The following is a 21,794-nucleotide window of genomic DNA, read 5'->3' on the forward strand; positions in this document are numbered from 1 at the left end:
GGATTAGGAATTATAACTGAGCATATTTAACCCTGGAATTTAGTACTCTACACATACAATGTCACCCTTCCATATCAAAAGGAGCCCTTTATTCCCTGACATAAATCACTCTTTAATAAACAACTTACTTTTGTCCAATTTATAAACTTGTCTCTGATTTTTACTTCTTGATACAGACCAAACACAAGTCCCAGGGGTGAAACAGTACCCCCCAAGATGCCCCTGAGAGAACTGGATTGGGGCCACGGCAACCACATGCCAATCTGGCTTTTCACCAGTCCCTAAAGAAGTGGCAAATTGCAGCTTCTTTTTGAAACTGTTAAAAGAAATTCCAGATTAATACTGTATATGGTTACTCTGGCAAGGATATTGTATGCCCAGTACTGGAAAAATATACAGATCCCCAAAAAAGAGGATTGGATAATTAAACTTAGTCCCAGTACAGACGGACCCTTTGCTGCGCTCCATGAAGTGCTAGGCTTGGTCAGGGCGGGGCGTGCACATGCCCTGCAACCCTAGCACATCATGGGCACGCCACAGCTGCACGGCACCATTGAGATGGTGCACGCAGTGATGATGTGCCAGCAACACAGCGTCCAAATGGCACTGCACCTCTAGAATGTCACTGTGCTGTTGCTGGTGCTTTGGCACAATTTGGTTACAGAGCAAGGAGAGGTGCCTCCCCGGCACCTCTTTTTGGCACTCTGTATTGCGCCTTAGAGAGGCAAGGAGAACGGACATTTTAACTGCAATGATGAAGGACAAAGCAATTGAAAAAACTAAAGAGGACTGGTTTTGCTTAGAGCGTTTTTGTAACTTTAATTTTTGATATATCTATCGAAATTAGTAAAGTGATTATTTGAACGTCAGAGGTTTAAGTATCAAGGACACATTGAAGGAACATTGGTAAATTAGTTAATCAAGTCACTTAAGCTTATTTCGGAAGTGATCGAATAGTATAACTTTATTATATTAGTTTTGAACACAATAGTATATGTGTATATGTCGTATTTGTAATGTAATGTTTATTTGTGTTGTTGTGGATGTATGTGTTTTATAGATTTGCTTAAAAATAATAATAATAAAATTGCAGCTCCTTTTTGAGCTGGCAAAAAGCCAGCTTTTCCCTCCCCATCATGACTTTACGGTGCTCTTGAATCGTGTGGTGTGTAAACACCACACCACCCAAGCACCCTAAAACCAGCTCATGTGAGCGGACAGGTGGCATGATGCCGGCTTCAGAGCATGAGGCATGAAAAGGCGCCCAGAAGCCAGCACAAAGGGGCAGTCTGTTTCATCCTCAGTCACTGCCATTGATCTTCTACATGTTGAATCATTTTGCATAAGGATTTCCCAAATTTTGTAAATACAAATGAGGAGATTTAAAAATTTGTATATAAAAGAAAGTGATATTTTCAGATTTCTTCATTTTGGAGTTTGCAGAGCTTCTTAAAGTCATAGATATTCAGAGTTGGGGGTTTTTTTTTGGGTTTTTTTTTAAAAACCATCATAGATATTCAATAATTGCGGAGGTGCTGAATTGGAATTGCTTCCACTTGCTTTCCCCCACCGGACAAGCTCATCATCTTTAACAGTTACAGAGCAGACAGGTACTTCATGCTGGTAGTAAGTGGACCTATAGATATTGGACATAATTCCACATATGTTTGAGAACTTCAGTTCATTTTTTATAAGTTACCAAAATTTGCATTCCTTTCATAAAAGTGAAATAATTTGGGTCTTTTGCCAAAGGGAATATGGAGGGAAGGGAAACATATTTTATCCACCCACACCTTGTTGAACTTATCTTTACCCCTTTCCAAGTCCACCAACATAAAAAAGGTGAATTTTTTAAAAGTGTAATTTAGATACTATAATTCTTTAGTTTAGAAATAGACCAGGAAGACTTGGTTTGAAGGGCTCAAACAATTTACAAATTTTAAAAAACAAGCTTTTTTAAAAAATGCATTCACAAACCAGTCACTTCTGACTTTTCAACATGGTGATACTGCTTACCACAGTTTTTCATAGAGTAAATGCTGAAAACTAAGGCCCGCTACAGATGGGCCTTTTAGTACGGAGTCAGTCCGTACTAGGGTTAGGAAGGTGCCGTGCTTCCACACACCCCTAATCCTAGTACGGACTGAGTCCGTACAAAATGGCGGCGCCCCATCTACATGGGGGCTGCCATGATGACGTCACGACCGTGCCGCCTCTATACGGGGCGGCGTGGACGTGATGTCATCGCTCCACGCGAGGGCGCTTAGTGTGCCCTTTGCGCGGATCAGGAAGGAGCTCCGTTTCGGAGCTCCTTCCTGGTTTGCGTCGCTGCTTTGCGTCGCTGGGCGCAGCCTTCAGATGGTTGCGTCCAGCAACGCAAGGGAGAAAGGGGCCAAGCGGCCCCTTTCTCCTCCTCCCCGCCGCCGCGGGGTGTCCTTGGGGCTTGAAGCCCCAAGGACACCCCTTTCTAGGCCGCGGGGAAGCGGCCTTTTGCCGCTTCCCCGCGGCCTGGAAAGTGGTGGATCGGGGCCTCAGCGGCTGCCGTTCTGGCCACTGAGGCCCCGATACCCCGGGAAAAGGGGCAGGTACAGGTCGCCGCTTTTCGGCGGTCTGTAACGCACCTAATTTATCAAGTGGTAAATGAAGGGAGATTTACTCATTCATCTTTATTTAATTTTGTTTTATTTGAAATATTTTAAGCCATCTTAAAAGGCAGCTCCCAAGATATAAATAAAAATAAACTTAAGGTAACATGATTTTTTTTATTATTTTTTTTGGTTCCTTCAAGTCATTTATGGCAACCCTAAGGCAAACTTATCACAAGGTTTTCTTAGCAGGATTTGTTCAGAGGGCATTTGCCTTTGCTTTTCTCTCCAGCTGAGAGTGTGTGACTTGTTCAAAGTGACCTAGAGACCTGCCACACTACAGAAATAAAGCAGTTTAATACTGCTTTAACTGCCATAGCTCCATCCTGTGGTTTCCTGGGATTTGTAGTTTTGGTGAGGTATTTAGCCTGGTCTGTCAGAGAGCTCTGGTGCCTATAGTTGTTGTTGCTAGCTGCCTTCAAGATGACCTCAACTCATGGCAACCCTGTGAATGAGACATCTCCAAGTCCCACTATCCTTTACTTCTCTGCTTAGGTCCTGCAGGCTCAGGCCCATGGTTTTCTTGACAGAGTCTATCCGTCTTGCATGTGGTTTTCCTCTCTACTGCCACCTTCCTCAGCATCATTATTTTTTCGAATGAGTTGTGCCTTCTCATGCTGTGCCTTCTCAACTATAAATCCCAGGATTCTGTAGGATAAAGTCACGGCAGTGAAAGTTGTGTCGAACTGCTTTATTTCTACAGTGTGGATGCATCCTTTGTGGGTTTTCATAGCCGAATGGGGATTTGAACTCTAGTCTCCAGAGTCATTGTCCAGAGCTGATAATAAACAAATAAACAAAAATTAACCCAGAAATACTTGTATACAAAAACAATCAGCAGCCCAATTCTCTCTCTCTCTCTCTCTCTCTCTCTCTCTCTCAGGAATGTCATCAAAAACAATTGCACCTTTAAGGCTTTTCTCAAGACATTTAATGATCAGCCCAGAGATGTGGTAGCATATTCCACAAACGTGGAACTCTGCCGAAAAGGCCTTTCCTCTAATATCTCCCGTATACTAGGTCTACAGCTATATGTTGTATATGTTGCTTTGGTGACACTGAAAGTCCCCTTAAAATGTTAAATGCTCCAAGTAATGTTGGCTTCTTTCCCTGTGAGGGTTAAAGTAAACCAATCCCAAATATTAGCAAGCACCATAATACAATGCTCTTCTTGTCAGGAGCCCTGAGCTAGCTCTACAGCACATAGTGTACATATTGAAAAACAGCTGTTTGGTGACAGACTGCTAGCTGGGAAGTTAAAGCTGAGTGAAGTGGTTAACCCACATCCCTTTGCCACTGATAAAGTGCTTTGATAAGCAGACTATAGTGGTGAAAACCAGTGAAAGAGCCAAAGATTCCAATTCTTTAAAATGAATGTAGGTCTTGTTTGACAAACACAGCCTTCATCTCTTGCATACTGTTCCCAATTTTGTTTTTTCTCCTTCATTCTTTTATATTCAGTACAGTATATACTTTATCCACCCAATTACTGCTGGATACTGGGAGTGGAAACAATCCTAAGTATTTTCAAGAAATACATTGCAAAAAAAAAAAAAGCTATTAAAATATGCAAAAGAATTATTTATCCCTACTGTAGTTAGTTATGTCACTTTGGGAGGGGGGATAAGAAGGGAAGAGAAGAGAGGGAGAGAGTTTTAAAAGAAGTCTTTGGTTCAAAAATTGCTTGTCTGGTTTTAACCACAAGCCAGCAACACATGGGCATATATTTCTGCGTAATTATATTTTAAAAGAAATTCATAGAAAAAGCATTCTTTGTGATTTAATTTCTGAGCCTGAATCAAGCTCTTTTTGAAATAACTGAGTACAGATGTTGTGCATATATTTAATTCCACAAACGTTATTCATAATTTCCTAAATATTATAAATAAGGATAATTATATTCTTGGATCAATAAATAACTACATTCTAATGATTAATAAGTTTAGCTGCTTCCTTAAAATATTGGTTTGGAAACAAGCTTCATTAAAATCCCTGGAACTCAATTTCCTGGTTGGAAAAAAATCAGCAAATTTTTGAAGTATCAGTGACATACATTCACAATGTTTCTGTGTGTGTTCTGGCCTTAATTTGCCCCACATTAACGAAAAGGCTTGAGTCTAACAAAGCTTCACACCAGGAAACAAACTAAGCATTATTTATTTATTTATATTTTGTTAATATGTTTATATTATTCTGTAGACTTTTGTATTTCCCACACAGAATTCCATAACTATTGCAGGAGTTCTACCACTGAGTTCTCTTAACAACTTTTCAAAATTAATCATTTAAAATATATTTTTGGCATGTCGTCTTAGTAGGCTTCCACTCAATTAAAAGTCTTGTCTAACTGGACTTTAGTCAACCGAATTTCCGTGGTCATAGAACCAATATTTCTGACAAAAATATGTATTTCACATATTGCCTGGGTAATATATATGGAATGTTCCAAACATATGAAGTGCTAAGTGTCATTGAAACAGTACCTAATTTATTTGGAAAAGTTACACATTTTGACTTGAGAACTTGGCTTCTTCATCCTAGAGATTTTGTGGGAAGGGTATGTTTTATCAGTATTGAGAGAAATTTATTTTACAGCATTCAAAAGCACTGTTCTTTAACTAAGGATTCTTTCACTTCTCCCAACTCTAAGATCAGAAAGGTTTGGGAAGCAATGGGGCTTAGTTGCTGCTTTTTCAGTTCTCTGGGGCTTAGCATGGTCAGATTAAGCCACTCATCTCCAACTCCAGCTTTTCCGACTCATGTTTTGGGTTCTGCTAAATTACTTGTTTGCTCAGTGTTTTTAACACATATTAGCTAACTTGAGGCACCATTTTATTTAATTAGTGCAAAAATATTAATTGACCATTAAATGTTCATTTTATTTACTGGTTTGTTTAATTTATTTATTAGTTTATTGTTCCAGCCCTACATATTAGGAGAGAACATGTTCAAGGACCAATGTTCTGAGGTCTGAGATGGAATGCCCAGGGAGATTGAAATGTTCTGCCACTGGTTCAGTCTCCCTGGGCATTTCAGTCTCCCTGGGCATTCCATCTTAGACCTCAGAACAGCAATCCTTGAACAAAAGCACTACAAGTGTAAATTGGAAAGAGAAACAGCAGAATTAGAGTTCATCCACAAACTACAGCCCCTCACCAATGGGTTGAGCAAAGATAATGGCTTCCTGGGACACTACACACATTTCAGCACTATTTGACTCCATCCTTATGGGGGTGTCCAACACTCATCTATTCTCTTCACCACAGGCAAGTTCCATTTCTAAACTGGATATGCCATTTCATTTCCCTGCATAAAGGCTAGTTTACAATGTCTTTGTTCACAAAGAACCATCTTCAAACTGGGCTTGCCACTTCATTTCCATACATAAAGGATCTTGATTTCAAATTGACATTCTCACACACCTAGGGCATATATAAGTCTCTGGCTTATCATTTCACCAATGCATGAGGAAGTAAGATTAAATCTATGGAAGATTATTCTGCCAACTTCTTTCTTTAGTTAGTCTCAAAGGTGCTACTAAATCTCTCGCAAAACAGGAGACTAAAGGTGTATCCATACTGCAGAATTAGGGCAGTTTGACACCATTTTAATTGCCATAACTCTATCCTAAAGAATCCTACGCAAGGCAACAGAATTCTCTAACAGACTTGGCTGAATATCTTGCCAAACTACAAACCCCATGATTCTGTAGGATAGAGTCATGGCAGTTAGAGTGCTGTCAAATTGCTTTTAATTCTGCAGTGTGGATATACCTTAGTTTTTTACCAAATCAATCCAGATTTATTTTTATTTTATTTTTGTCAAATCTGTCCTTTCTAAAGCTCCATTTTAGTTTCATCATTACTGTGATCAGGTTTCTGTGATTCTTGGCCTTTGTGATTCTTGGCTTTCAAAGGGTGTTGGGCTTTGTAGCTTCATGTGAATTGGATGGAATTGCTGCCATGGTGGTAAGGGGGAGCATGCAACTGGCATAATTTTTTAGAACTATGGCAGCTTTTTTTTAAGTGCCACCAGCCTAGTTAATTCAGTTGGCACCTTTGTCTGGCCCAACCTGAGTTTCCAGAATAATTTTTTGAGACAGCTAAGTGAAGCCAAGAAGCAACTGAGCCTGTGCAATCCATTATTTATCTATCTATAGAAATGGAGCATCCATCTTTTCTCAAGGCATTGTTATCTACTGCATTACTGAAATCTGAATATTTGAATCACCACATAGCAGCTACTTAAGACAAAGTCAATTTGACATAGTCCTGTCTCAGTGTAGGGCTAAGAAGAGAAGATACAAGTATTATACCTTTTATATTTCCTTGGACAGATATATCTCAGTTAACAAAACATCTAACAAAGAAACTTCGTTTTAGAAAAAAAATTAATGCTTTCTATCTTTATCTTTTCCTCCCTGTTCTCTATCTAGTTAAAAAAAATTTAGAAGCTTTGGCATTAGAAGGATGGTGCAAGAGAGCTACAAAGACTTACAGTGTTGGGTGCAGCAGCGTGTCTGCACAGTAAACAATGCATTAAATTTTGAGTTATGAAAAACGGAATTCTACTCTAGCTGACCCTCCTGTAGCTGCATGATCCCTTACTGCACATGAATGAATAGCAAAACAGAGAGGAAAGAAGAAAGCAGATAAGCCTGCTTTGTTACACCACACTTGCCACATGTTAAAAAAGCAAAGGTCTACATATTTTGCCAGAAACATAAAATGGAAGCCAGGGAAAGAAAAAGTCATCCCTGGGTGCAATTTGGAATAAATCTTCAGGTGGTCTCTAGAAAGTCAAAAATGTTTCTGTTTATTTATGCAAGGCTTACCTGGCTTGGTTGTTTCCTTTCACATGTGCATATTTAATTTTGGATGAAAAATTTGCTCAAATACATTGAACTGCTCTTCCTTTTTGTGATGTAGGAACCTATCCCTAACTAATCCATGTTGTTTCTTTTTCTGGTATTAAATTTTCAGTTAAAGAAGTAAAGCTCAAGGACTCATATATTTTGGTTCACCTGTATATAACTGCATGTTTTCATTCAGGATGTGCATTAAATTCTACCAAAACAAAGGCAAGACTTTTCAGACCAATTTGATTGTTCTTTGGGTGAAGCCGGCTTTTCTCTAAAACCAACAAAACTTAAGTTCCATTTTCAGAAATGGGAAAAATACGATTTAAAAAAAAATATTGTCCATTTGTTTTAATTTATTTGAAAACACCCAAGGTAGAAAAGAGGATGGATGAAGGGTGTTGTGTTGGATGACTGATATGTCTGCCTTTGAATCCTGGTCAGGTGTTATGAGAGTCTTTCCAGTTGCTATGTTCTATGGGAGGCATGTTACTTTTTAAAGATATACTGTACAGTGGAGTCTGCTTTCCTCTCACTAAGTTTCCTCTCTGTTGATTGTGTTATATGGCTGTGAGAAGTGTTTCAATATTGACTACAACTGGCTAGGCTGGCTGAAGAATTCAGACAACTATAGTCCAAAAAAGTAGCTTTCCCAAGCTCTATCTGAAACACATGCTCTGTATATTTATATCACTAACTTAAAAGAAATTGTATAGAGAAAGTTAGGAAACCGGTGTTCCAATGATCTAACCTTTTCTGGCAGCTTCATTGGAGTGGAGACAGTTAAAAGAAGCTAGAAGCTTCTGGAGTAAAGCAATATGCAAAGCGCTCTTATAACACCTTTGAGACTGAGAGAAGTTGGTAGGAGAAGCTTTCCTAGACTAAGGTCCAAAACACATTGCAGAAATAATCCAGTCTGAGACTGTTTTAATTGCCCTGGCTCAGTGCTAGGGTATCCTGGGAATTGTAGTTTATTGTGGCCCCAGAGCTCTCTAACAGAGAAAGCTAAGTGTCTCAGAAAACTACAGTTCCCAAAATTACTTAGTGTTCTGTCAGGGCAGTTAAAGTGGTCTGAAACAGAATTATTTCTGTAGTGTGTTTTGGACCTAAGTCTGCTTCATCAGATGCAGAAGTAGACTTAGGGCCAAAACAGATGACCTCAAAAGTCTGGCTCTATGCTGGCTTGGGAGTGTGGCATTTAGACACACCATGCCCCCAAGCTAGACAAAAGCCGCGCTGGCAATTACACACTAGCCGGCTTCCATCCAGCATGAGGGCATGGTGTTTAGACACCACTCTCCCTGAAGCTGGCAAAAGGCCGACTCCAGCAGCAAAGGGGGGGTTCAACTACAAATAGGCGCTGGTTTTTTCCCCACTCTTATGTGGGCCAGACGCTGGCCAGATTGGGGCCACTGTGTGTGGTTGCCACGGCCCAATCCAGCTTATTTTTGGGCGTCTGTTTCATAAACTGTTTCATTTTGTGAAAACTTTTGTTACCAATTCTTTCTCTCAGTCTCAAATGTGCTACAAGATCCCTTTGCATACTGATCCAGACTAACACAGCTATGTCTTTGAAGTTTAGAGCAGTGCTATTCAAAGACGTGGTTTCCACACCAATGCTGGTCTGTGAGCCATCAGATGACAGTCTTAAGAAAGCTTCTAAGAAAAATTATTGTGGCCAGTGGGCAGAAATACAGTACTGATCCCTGGCACATTTGGGGGGTGGGGATGGTGGTCCCCCTCAGACAGACGGAGAAACACTGCCATTGTTAAGAAAGAACAGTAAAAACTCCTATATGTTGACTAATAGCAAGCTATTGAATTTCATAGAGTATTGGGCGGCTTGGCAGCGTGGTTTTTACATGCCGCATGTCTCCAAGATGCCTGGAAGCTGGCCTCACACCACCTGTTGCCCACAGATGGGTTGGTTTCTGGGCAGTCCAGCAGCGTGGTGTTTAGACACTTAAAGCTGGCTTCTGGCTGCAATGCGGCCAAAAAGCTGGCTTTTTGACAGTGCAAAAAGGAGTGGCTATTTCCACCCCTTTTTTGGCTGGCAAAAAGGTGGCTTTGGGGCCTCAGCATGCAGTTGCCACAGCCCCAATCTGACTTTATCAGGGGTGGCCCCTTTGGGACGGTCAGAGTAGTTTCCCATTACCCTTATCTGAAGTACAGCCTAAAGCTCATGGAATTCCTTGGCCGTCCCCCATCAACTACTAACCAGGACTGACCTTGCTTAGTGTCTCCAAAACTCTCTGAAATACAATTACATGAGAGCTAACTGCTATAAATGACATGCAAAATTCAAAGTGTGCCACAAGTGAGTGGAAAGTACTAGCATGTGTGCAGGAAGAGCTTGCTGGTCCTCCCCCAGTATATCATCTCAGCTGCTTCCAAGTACCCCATGATTTCATGAGTACAATGGACTGTAGGAGAAAAAGAGGCTCAGGAATAGTACTTGTGCACAACCATATCCACATCTTCTGATCATGACAACTGAATTTTGTTTTTGTTGTAGAAAAATATGAGGTTGGATCCAGATCTGTAGAAGAGATGCTCCTATTGACAGAAAGGGGAATGGGGATATTTATTGATTTCTCCTCCCTGAACCCACTGAAAAGTTACTATGAGAGACTGGTGGAGGCTTTCTCTAGGCCAGAGTTAAAGGAATGGTTAGTCCAAAAGTTATACAGAACCACTTTGATCTCAGATGTGTTTGAATACTACTTGGTCATAGTCTGAAGTGCAACTTTGGCCCACTCAGGAAACATGTGCTAGCATGGTATCTTCATCTCCTCATCCCATAAACATTTTTTGAAATCACTGTATTTTCAAAAGCAAATTCTAATGTAGAAAGGGAGGTTTGGGTTTGAGGGAAATAAGTTCCAAAGCTTCTAAGGCTGATTATACTTATTTAAGCCCTGCATTAAACAAGTCTGAAATCCACAAAAGAACCTGCATAATCTAAACTTATATTAAATCTAACAATATCTGTTTCCTTGGAACATCACTTGTATAGTGTTTTGGTTTTTTAAAAGCACCTTTCCATATGGAAGGAGATGTAACTGACAATTCTCAGAGCTGAAAGTCTAAGCAGTGTATTTTGTTAAACACATGCAAAATATTCTGGCTAAATCATTTTGATTTAAAAACTTTGTCCCATCTTTACAGGTAAGACACAAGCAGGATTATTTTTTTAAAATCAAAGGATTCATGCCTTTTCTTTTTAGAAGCTGCTTATACTTAATAGAAAGCAGCATGTGTACATCCTGCAAACTCATTTCCTTATTTAAAGTGAGCATCCTTCCGTGCTGAGATTTGCTTCCTTTTATAATAGGGAAGTTAGTAGCAGGCCTTTGTAACCTCTTAAAGGCACATCCCTTCCAAATGACCTTTGTCCTATGCTACCAAACTATATTGTGCAGTTAACTGTCTTGTTCCATGTAGTTATATAAAATACTCAAGAAAATACAAACCAAAATGAATTTGAAAACATGTTTCCTTGTTACAAAATATAAGTAGTGATTCAGAAAAAGAGAGGATATCTTAATGATATTATGATACATTATTTCTTGCAATGATCTTACAGCTTTATTTAGATTTTTTGGCAACTTGAAATAATCAATATGACATTACAAATAATAACAAAATTAATCAATACTCCAGTTCAAATCATTTTTGTACATATTTTTTTGCTGTGAAATTATTGATTTTTCAAATAAAATGCTAAAAGACATTGGCTTAAATAACAATTATCTAGAAGCAGATTTCCATATTTGGCAGTCCACAAGTAGAGAAATTAAGATATAAACCAAACCCATATGGCCTTTGTGTTCATTATCACAAACATGAATTAAAACCAATTTTTCATTCTCAACTTGCATGAAATTTAATTCCTAGTAGTGGCGAAGCCCAAGTGAGCCTAATTTCATTGCTATGTAAGATTTATGACTACTGTTGCCAGGAGAAAGTAACTGGTATTTGTAAAGAGAAGTTCCTTTTTAATGTCGAACGCTAAACTGTGACACGATTTTCAGAAAGCAAACCGACAGTCCAAAATAGATGCAAAGCATTGTTGTATGTCCCTTCTTCCAAATGTTAGCTTTACTCCGGTTGTTATTTCCAACTAGTGTATTGGTTCAATGGACCCCATATAACCAGTTACTTACTAAGGTCTCACTGATACAATGAGTTTACTATAGTGAGAATAACAACTGGATATACGCCATTATTTCTAGAATGTCTTGGTTTGTTCATCGCCACTATCAGTCCTTCTGAAATAATTTCACAGTATTCATTACACCAAGTGGAGTTACTTGGCTTTAGTAAAAGCATTTTTGAGATTCACCATCTTTTATACTTAACTTTTGTATCTTTTATGACATCTCTTAGATTGGTGGTTAAAGTAGTCAGCAGATTTTTCTGCACAATAATTGCTCTGTGGTATTAATTTAGGAGGACTGTTAAAATAGTGGTTTATGGAGGTGAAAATGATCTGCATTCTTGTAAGAAGGGTAGTTATAAATAGACTTGAAAATGGTAACAAGCTGGGCCTGCTTCTTTTCTAGAGTTCCTTTTGAAACAAATGATTCATCAAATAAGCAATAGTAAAGGAAGAAATCTGCCAATTTGTAGAATTTGACTCCTCCTAATCAGAGCAAGGCTGCAGGATGTTGAGTTCCTGCCCTCCACCTGATTAAAGCCAAATGCACTATGAAATGGCTGGGACTAAGAGGAAGCTCCAAACACTTCACAGTTGGGGGTAGGACAGCAAAAGAATAGAAAAGAATCCCTTTACCTTTGTTGTTTTTCTGGCTCTCATAGATAAGCACTTATTTCCTGTGGTATGTGGACCTTTAAGAAGCTGTGTGCAGTGGAAGATAGAATTTTAAGTGCCTAGTCTTGGCAATTTCCCTCCCTTGATATTGTAGGTGTTTTCTGAATAGTCAATTTTCTTCAACTGTGGTCACTATATATGCCAGATTTTCAGATGGCTGCCCACCCACCTTTTTGTAAACCATAAATTTTATATGAATAAGAAGCAGATTCAGATTAATTTTTCCATCTGGATCGTTGTGATGGCTCCCATGCTGCTGTAGGATTCTTTACAACTTCTTCCATTCGTTTTTTAAAATAGTAAAACACATTGCTAATTGTGAAATAATTACAAATGATCTTAATCCACCTGAGTTTTATGTAATTATCTGGAATGATAGAACTGACCTAATGTACATTTAGTTTATTAAAATGTATGTATTACTTCCCAATACCATAAGAATTCCAAAGTAATTTATAAAAAAGAATAAAATATTAAAAGTATATAATAACAGTTTTCAGAAAGATGTAAAGTATTCATCCAAAAGAACATCTTAACCCATTCTTCTCATTCAAGAAGATACAAAGTTAATTATAACATTAATATATTGGAATATGTGGAAGAAGATAAAGTATTTCCTTACTTCTGAAAAGATGACAAAATTTGTGTTAAGTGAATTTCTGCGGGGAGGAGCATTTTATAATTTTGGGGAGTAATACCAGACAGAAGGCCTGCTGTCTTCTTGCCACACTTCAAATAATGCTCCTTAACAGTCAAACGTTTGGGACTATTCTAATATCTTGCTGTCCCAAAAATATTATTTTTTAAAAGACTGTGTTGCAGTTACAATAAAGCAGCCTTTCTCAAATAGTGGGGCGGGCCCCCCAGGGGGGGCGCGAGGCTCTGTAAAGGGGGGCGCGAGGCTCTGTTATGCAGAGGTGTACTTATAACAATTTTATAGACAAATGATACTATTTACAGTCGCGCGGGGGGCGCGAAATGTTTTCTTATTCCTCGGGGGGGCATGACAGAAAATAATTGAGAAGCACTGCAATAAAGTCAGTAAAAAGACTTATTTCAGCTGGAAGATGAGGGAGGAGGAGGTGATGATTTGTAAATATCTCACATTGCTGACATATCTTTAACTCTGTATGATGAAGCATCTTTGTCCTTGATGTCTCAATAAGGACTAATGCCCCTTATTAATAAACTAAGATATGGATCAGATTAGAGAAAATATATGAGAGGTTTTCATTTAATGTTCTTAGGGTAGATTAATTTAGGGTGCAATCCTAAAATACAATTTCCAGAGAGTAACGCCTACTTAGGATACAATCCCAAAATACAATTCCTAGGGAGTAACACCTGTGGGACCACCCAGTGGGGCTTATTCCCAAGTAAACATGCATTGGATTGCACCACAAAAATAAGGAAATTTTATTTTTATTTATAAGAAGTGAAAAACAAGTTAGAACAGTTGATTTGGTGTAAGAACAAAGGCAACTTTTTAATAAACTAGTGTTCTAATTACATACTACATTTAGGGTTTTTATTTACTTCTATGGGATTAATTATTTCCAGGATGAAAAAAAAATACATTTGGCTGGTAGACACATGTGCAAATTTTTATTTTTTTAATTAATTTGCATACCCTCCAACTGTAGTGATTTAGCAGGGACAGTCCTGATTCATCCCATTTTTTCAGTTGCTTTTGGAAAGTCCCAGTTTCTCTCTTTTCCCTCCACTTTCTTGCTTTGTCCTTAGCTTACTTTAGTTGCTGGAAATATAGGGCCAGAACAGTTGCCTCTTTAAAGCTGGCATCCAGGCAGCTTGGGAGCATGGCATTTATACGCTACATGCTCCCGCGCTGCCCTGAAGCCACCTGCAGTTTGGGCAGCCACCCAGAAGTGGGCAGCTTCAATGCATTCCAGTGGCATGGCATTTATATGCCACACGCCACCGAGGTGGCTTGTAGCCATAGTGGGGTAGGAAAAGCTTCCTTTTCCCTGGCCAGAAAAGGAGTGGTTCTTTGCTGATCCTTTTTTGGCTGCCTTCAAGGTGGATTGGGGCTATGGCATGTGTTCGCCATGGACCCAATCCATCCTTGGAAGGGGTGGCTTCAAGCCATCTGTTTCGCCCCTGAGTTCAAAGTGCAAAAGTAGTTTGTGCTCAATTAACTTAGTCGGGGATAAGAAGAGGAGGGGGCAAAATCTTGCGCTTTACTGTAGACACAGGCAAAAGGAGACTATTGCAACCTCTCCTAGCTTCTGTGTAATAACTTTTTCCAGCTTGTGTCCTGGTTTTTATCTGTGAAACTTGGAGATTTGGAGATTTGTTTGTACCAGTACAATGTTTTCAGTGGTTTTTGAAAGAAACAAGATAGAATGCTTATTAATAAATAGTTTAAGACTATTTTAGTTTAAGACTATTAAGACACTATCCACGATCATCCAGAGGGAGAGAAGGGCGGGCTAGCTCCATCAAGCCTAGCCAGAGAAAGAAGAAGGGGCCTCCCTTCAGTCTATCTGGCATGGTCCAGGCCTAAGAGGGAGAGGAGATCTGCTAGATTTATTCACCTTCTCCTTTGCCATTCCCTTCTCCTTTTGTGTCTTGTCTTTATAGATTGCAAGCCTGAGAAGCAGGGAAATGTCTAATGAACAATTTGTAAGCCACTTTGAGAGCCTTTTGGCTCAAGAGTGGGGTATAAATAGTCCAAATAAAATAAAATAAATAAGACAGCATAATGCTTCTCGTATATATAACAAATGCTCCTGATTTAATTCAGAATGATTTGAACTCAATATTTTCTTAATGTGTTATTGAATAAACAGGTACTTATTAATTCATGATGTGCTTGCTTTATATAGCATCAGAAATTACTTATAAATTGTGTATGATCTGTGTCACATAAAAATAGTGTTTTAAATAGACTGGAACAAAACCAGTGTAGAATTAAAAATTGATTCGTAATTAGGAAAAATTTTCCTGTTCCACCTTGCCAAAAATGGTGTTTGAAAATATGAACATGCACTAATCTTCTGAGTCAATGGAACTTGCCTGTCTGCTGGTTTGGAACTTTGTAAAGTTACTTGTTCTTAGATGTGTCTGTATTCAAAACAGAAAACAAATGTTTCATAATCATCTATGCAGAAAATTTATCAGTTTCTCTTGTCATTTTATATGGTATTGCTGCAGAAGAAAACCACATGATGTTACTAACTATATGTAAATGCAACAGTTAAGAACTAGAATGCTGTCTAAAAGGGAAGGTCTATTTTAAAATGACTAAATATAGTTGCATTTTAAACATACTTTGCCTAAATTACAAGGCAAGAATCCACTGAGAAAAAACTTGTTACCTTTCAGTCATTCTTGGAGTTACAAATGAGTTATATTGATAAAGAAAGGAAACTGAAGGAAACCCCAGAATGCACCCGCTCCCCCCCAGATGAATTCTCACATTTTCATTCAGTAGTGCTAAACATTTTCAAAACATATTGTGACTACCTATTTAACACAGATGAAGAGAAAGGCAGATCTGTTCTTTTGTGGTAAGACTATAGGTGATGCGAGGTACATCTGTTTCCCTTTTCAGACTTAAAATATAGGTGACGAGATGGTCTACAAGACTGTGGAATATGTTTCTCCAAGCTTGCTTTCATGGCTCTTCAACAGTACTGAAAGAAGATGGGAAAACTGCAGATGTTACGGACAGAATAATATCTCAAGAGTTACTCTTGGCCTCTGACAATTTCTGATTTGTCTTATATGAGTTGATAAGGTTATGTGAATATACAGCTCACCTTTCTATGTAATGAGAGCACCTGGATTAACAGCTACCCTTGTTCAGAACTTACTATAATTTACTGACTGCACTTCAGGACTCTTCACACCCTTCAACCTCCTTACTCTCTTCTGGTTTGCACCCTTTGCTGTTCTTAATGGAATATTCATTTGAAATGAGTGGTGGGGGATGTGCTCATATGTGCAGCGTATGTTGTGAAGTGATCTATTTCTATATAATTTCCCTTCCTTCTGCCTCTCTTTAAATGGGAAGAAGAGACAAAAATAGTCTTTGCATTATAGGCATATGCTGGTGTTCTGATATAACAGAAAACTATGATTTATTGCTAGAGAAAAAGCCACAGAAAGTCTTCCCTACACAAACACAAAAACACTGTCATGGCCACAAGATGGTGGCAGAAAGTGAAATTTTCCTTTTCATTAAACACAATTTAGTGTTGTGTGTTTGGGCCAGAATTACATTGAGCAGTATTCTGTGAAGAGGTGAGGAAGCACTTGCCAATTCAAACTGTTTCAAATCTCCTCCAGAATGGAATGTGGGAACCATGCAGTAAGTGTCAGGAAGACTATTCAAGAATGACTATCCTGCCATTGTCTTTCAGCAGATGGTTCTTTCTGGATACCACGTCTTTCTGCCAACAGAAGGAACAATTTCATTCATGAAGGATCAAATACAACCCAGTTGCATGATTTATTGAAACAAGCCTGCTATTAGCAGTTGGCTATAGTATGCCTTCACAACGGCACTTGCACACTTTGCCTCTCATTCATGCCCTGAATACTCAGCACTTCTTTTTCTTTGTTTATGTAGCAAAGAATGCTTTCTTGTGAGAAACAGTTCTAAGGTTTCTAGCACAATATTCTTGGTTTGCATCTTTTTCCCCCCCTGGGTATTCCCAAGTGATGTCTCTGGCTGCTTTGCTGTGAACTGCTGTTGCATCTCTGCACCAGATGTTTCCACCCTTGCTTCTCATGACATCAGAACTGACACATTGTTCTTCCTGTTCAAGATCAAGTGAGGGTATGATTCCTATCCTCATACCTTTGAACAGACCAACAAGGTTGTTTCTTGTATGAACACTGTCACTAAATGCTCTACATCATCTTCAACTATAAAATGGTTTCTTCCAGTACATTGCATTGTGTACAACAAAAAAAGAACCGATTAACTCATTTGTTGGTTTTAAAAAAACAAAAAACTTAGTTGCTTTTGGTCTGGACTTTTAAAAATGCCAATGGAGAGTGGCTGAGACCTTTCAGGTGACATCATTTTAAACTGTTTTAAGTACAGGTATTAGTTGTATTTCTTTGCCTGGAAATTTTATGCTGTGGACCATTTTTGTAGATGCCTGTGAGAGAAAAGGTAGCATATAAACATATATTAGCTGGTTTTGGTAAAAAAATTAAAGTTAAAGGCCATTTGGGGGGGGGGCAAACAAAATTGACAGGTCAGTTATGCCACCCTGGGCTTCTTTTTTTTAAAGACACCAAATTATTAATTCTTGGTCAGGTTTATGATGTGCTGTTCTTCAGTATGTTACATATGGGTATATACAATATGCTATATTTTAAATTACTATGGATATTTCATTGTATGAACAGCCAAAAATGCCCTCCTCTGAAACTGAAAGCGGCTAGATGTTTTTATATCAAACTTTACAGGAGGGGGCCCACTCGCTATCCAAAAGGAAAGTTTCCACTTTTGCAGGTTTTGTGGAGAGAAAACTCACCCTTTGTTTTTGTAAAAAAAAAAAAAAAAAGCAGTCTGGGTGTATGCAGAAGGTTCAAGTACTAAAAGAAAAAACTTTAGAGGGAACAGGTAGCCCTAGGGCCATATGTTACCCACCACTTTTGCAGTGGATCAAGTGAGGTGGCCAGTGAGGTGAAATGAGATCAAATCCTCAGAGCTCTCTGGTTGAGTTTGGGCTCAAAGGACAGACTAATTCAACAAATGGTTCATCTTTCTTTGAACAGTCTGTTTCATCCACACTTAAAACTACATGGTAATGTACCCCATCCCTATGTCTTTTAGACTTATAATTTGATTTAAATAGATAATGCTTTGAAGAACTGCTGAGCATCTTCACAAAAGACCTTATTTTGAAACAGAAATATATAGAACAGAATTAACTCTAGCCAGCCTGTTGCTTGAGGAAACTGTCAACTTCTTATTTATTTCAACATTCTTGCACTAGGAATATGGTGGCAAGATGTAGAACTACCATGTTGGATGACACAGATATATCTGTGTAGAATGATTGACTGATGTATTGGTTTTTTTAGACATGTATATAAAAAATATTGAAATTTGATGTTCAAAGTCACTTCAATATTTTATTCATAGTCATTGAGTCCCATGGCTCCAATAGAGTGGAATTAATTGACTGTCTTTTTTACAACTCCCTTGCTAAAGCTAAAGACTCTGCAAGACTTCTTTTGCATTTTTAAAAATGAGTATTTAGCACAGCAGGATTTCCCTGTGTATGAAGATTTTGAGAATTATAATGTCACTAATCATTGATATTACAACATTTTAAACGGTTAATTTCTTCCCTGGCTGCATTGCAGCCTTTCTTTACCATGGAAAACCAAGTAAATATTTTGTTAAATTTTTTTTAAAAGGAAACACTATTACTATAAAATAGTTCTATAATTTAAGGTTCAAAACAATTTAATATTATTGTTATTATTTTAAAAATCTTGTATAAACCTGATAATCAGCTCCATCAATTTAATGAAAAAAGGAGGGAATGATGAGAAAGCTAAGACTGTGGTCCAGAGTATACTTACTAGAAAGGACATTCCATTGACTTGGTGGTTCTTAGCTCTGAATAACAGTTGAATTAAACTGAATGCATGAATACATTTTTGTAGTAAGCTTTTGTAGCTATTTTGTTCTATTACTTTATTTATAACCTGCCTCTTTTCCAAAGCTGGGACGCAAGACAGATTAAAGAAATATGAGTAAAAACCAATATAGCTAAAAACAACAACAAGAAGTAAAGATTAAAATATTATTAAACAGTGTATAGAAATTAAAACCATTGAGAACACTGATTTAAAAGTAAAGAATACAAATAATAAACGAATACAGCACACTTTTCTGGTAAAGCAGTCTGTTTCCAAAGCCTGCTAAAGTAAAAAGATCTCAACTTGCATGCGAAAGGATAGCAAGGAAGGGAGTTAAGTCTAGCCTCCAGAGTCTAGGAGCAACTATTAGGAAGGATCTTTTAATTATATTCTGAAAGTGTGAAGTCGAGGGCTTTCATGGCCAGCATCCAGTTTTTTGTGGGTTTTTCTCCGAAGATGCCAGCCACAGATACTGACGAAACGTCAGGAATAAACTCTTCTAGAACATGGCCACAAAGCCTGAAAAAGCCACAAAAAACTATATTCTGAAATATTGCAATCTATAGGGCCTGTAGAGACTGGCCAAAATAAAGCTGCTTTGGGTCACTTTGGAGGCATGCTGTTTAAATGATGCATGCGTCCTAAGAGGCCAGAAGCCACGTCAAAGCCACGCTCCAGTCCTAAGGACTGGGAACCATAGCTTGACACAGCTCTGCCCTTTAGGATGCATGCATCAGTTAAACAGCAACCTCCAAAGTGACCCAAAGCAGCTTTATTTTGGCCTGTCGGTATTGGTTCCTTAGTGTACCTTCTATTTTATCATTTCCCCCTCCACTTCCAGTGCAGTAGTTGGCAAGTATGTAACCCATGAGTCACATGGAATCCCGACCTATGGACCTCTCCCTTCAATTGAGTCAACAAAATGTCAAATTACCAGTGATGTAGATTTGAGTCGATTGCCTCAGACTCAAGTCACTTCAGTGACTCAGCTTGAACTTGACTGGGCAACAAATAATGTACTGAATTGACTCAGCTCAAGACCTATGTATTTTTAATGGTCGACTTTCTGGTGTAACTTGATCCAGAAACAGCAAAAGTGTTAGAATGTGGGCTTGGGAAAAGGGTTGAGGTTTACTCAGCAGGCTGTCCCCACTGCACATTGGAGGAGTCCCTTCTGCTTCAATCCCATTGCCATTTCCTGTTCCCATCTGAGAACTCTACCCCTAACTTTGTGCCGGTCTTTTTTATTTTCTAGTTATCCATCCCATCACACACACACACTACCAGCACTTCCTTTCTTCTGTTAAAGGTATCTCCCAGACATTAGACTCGACTTGAAAGTACCTTACAAGTATTTGAGATTTGAAGGTTCAGAATTGAAATTTGGAGTAAAAAACTTGAAACATCACTGCAAATAACACCCATAAAATCTGTTAAATATAATCTTCCTCCAGGGACTTCTTCTTGGCCATGAGGATGGGCTAACGGGGGCCTTTGTTATTGTTTTTAGATTGTGTTTTATTGTTGTTCTATGTTTTTAACCTGTATCTGTTGCACTTGTTGCATATTGTAAGCCGCCCTGATCTTTTTGGAAGGGCGGGATATAAATAAAGATTTTATTATTATTTATTATTTAGAGAGGAGGCTAAGAAAGGCCTTCCTTTTGTAAGTGGCCAGTTACAACACATTAATTCTTTGACCCCTGTTCTTTCCCCAGATTTATCTTGGTAAGACACTTTTCTCCATAACAACTTGCATTACGTTTTTTTTTTAATAGTGTAAATATATATTTGTGGAGTTACATTGGATCAGACCATTACCCAGCCAATTATATAGCAGGCACTACAGTCTTGTAATCCCCCATTGCACAATGGTCAATTGTATCCCCCCACCACCTGCTCAAATGAGAGAATATACACAGCTGTAGAACAGGTGCAAAAGGAAGGAAAAGCGGGAAAATAGAGGACAGAGCAATTGCTAAGGAACCATTTTGGCATAACTGCATAGTTATCCAGTTTCTCCTCAGAAGAAATGGCTTAAAATTTAGCTTGAACAATGTTCATGGGCATGTGTGTGTGTGTGCACACACATGTACACCAGTTTTATTGAGAATGGTGGAAATGTATACTACAACATACACATAGTCATATATGTGCAGCCTTCACATTTGCTAAGGGACATGTTTGAAACCTGCAGTGTGAGACTGTTTCATTTTCACTCCAGTGTAAAGATCTTTATTTGGATGCTATTTTTTTCTGTGTCTCCTTTCTTCAGATATCTTTTGATTTAGCAGAATATACAGCTGATGTTGATGGAATTGGCACATTACGATTGCTAGATGCTATCAAGACATGTGATCTCATAAACTCTGTGAAGTTCTATCAAGCCTCAACAAGTGAACTTTATGGAAAAGTTCAGGAAATACCCCAAAAAGAGACCACTCCTTTTTATCCCAGATCACCATATGGTAAGTACAACACCTCCACTCATGTGTTTTGTCCTAAATCGATGCAGACTTATAGCTGCCATGAAGCACAAAGTGACTTGTGCAGACAGAAGCAGCTCCAGAGTTCTCAAGGTTCCAACCAGGTCTACCTTTTATTTGTTTTCTGGAAGAGCAATTTGCATTGGTGGCAAGGCTGTGTAAACAAATTTAAAACTGATAGATTGAAATCTTCTTCATTCCTTTGTGCATTAATTCTCCTACTCCCTATCTCATCTACTCCTCTCTTCAATATGTCTTCAGTTATAGAAAGTCATTTATGGACAATATGTTGTACTTTTATTGGTGTACTTAATATGTTTCATTGTAATCACAGTGAAT

The 21,794-nt window shown here is 38.5% G+C and overlaps 1 protein-coding gene across 2 annotated transcripts in view; it reads left to right on the plus strand.

Annotated features, from left to right (window-relative positions):
- GMDS (GDP-mannose 4,6-dehydratase) overlaps positions 1 to 21,794 on the plus strand; it is a 348,578-nt gene that overhangs the window by 75,533 nt on the left and 251,251 nt on the right. For both annotated transcript variants that reach the window (XM_042466035.1, XM_042466034.1), the window contains one exon: positions 21,245 to 21,437. In XM_042466035.1, the coding sequence (XP_042321969.1) occupies positions 21,245 to 21,437 (193 nt within the window). The remainder of the gene's footprint in view (positions 1 to 21,244; positions 21,438 to 21,794) is intronic.

The sequence above is a fragment of the Sceloporus undulatus genome, chromosome 4 (assembly GCF_019175285.1).
Source record: "Sceloporus undulatus isolate JIND9_A2432 ecotype Alabama chromosome 4, SceUnd_v1.1, whole genome shotgun sequence".
NCBI lineage: Eukaryota > Metazoa > Chordata > Lepidosauria > Squamata > Phrynosomatidae > Sceloporus > Sceloporus undulatus.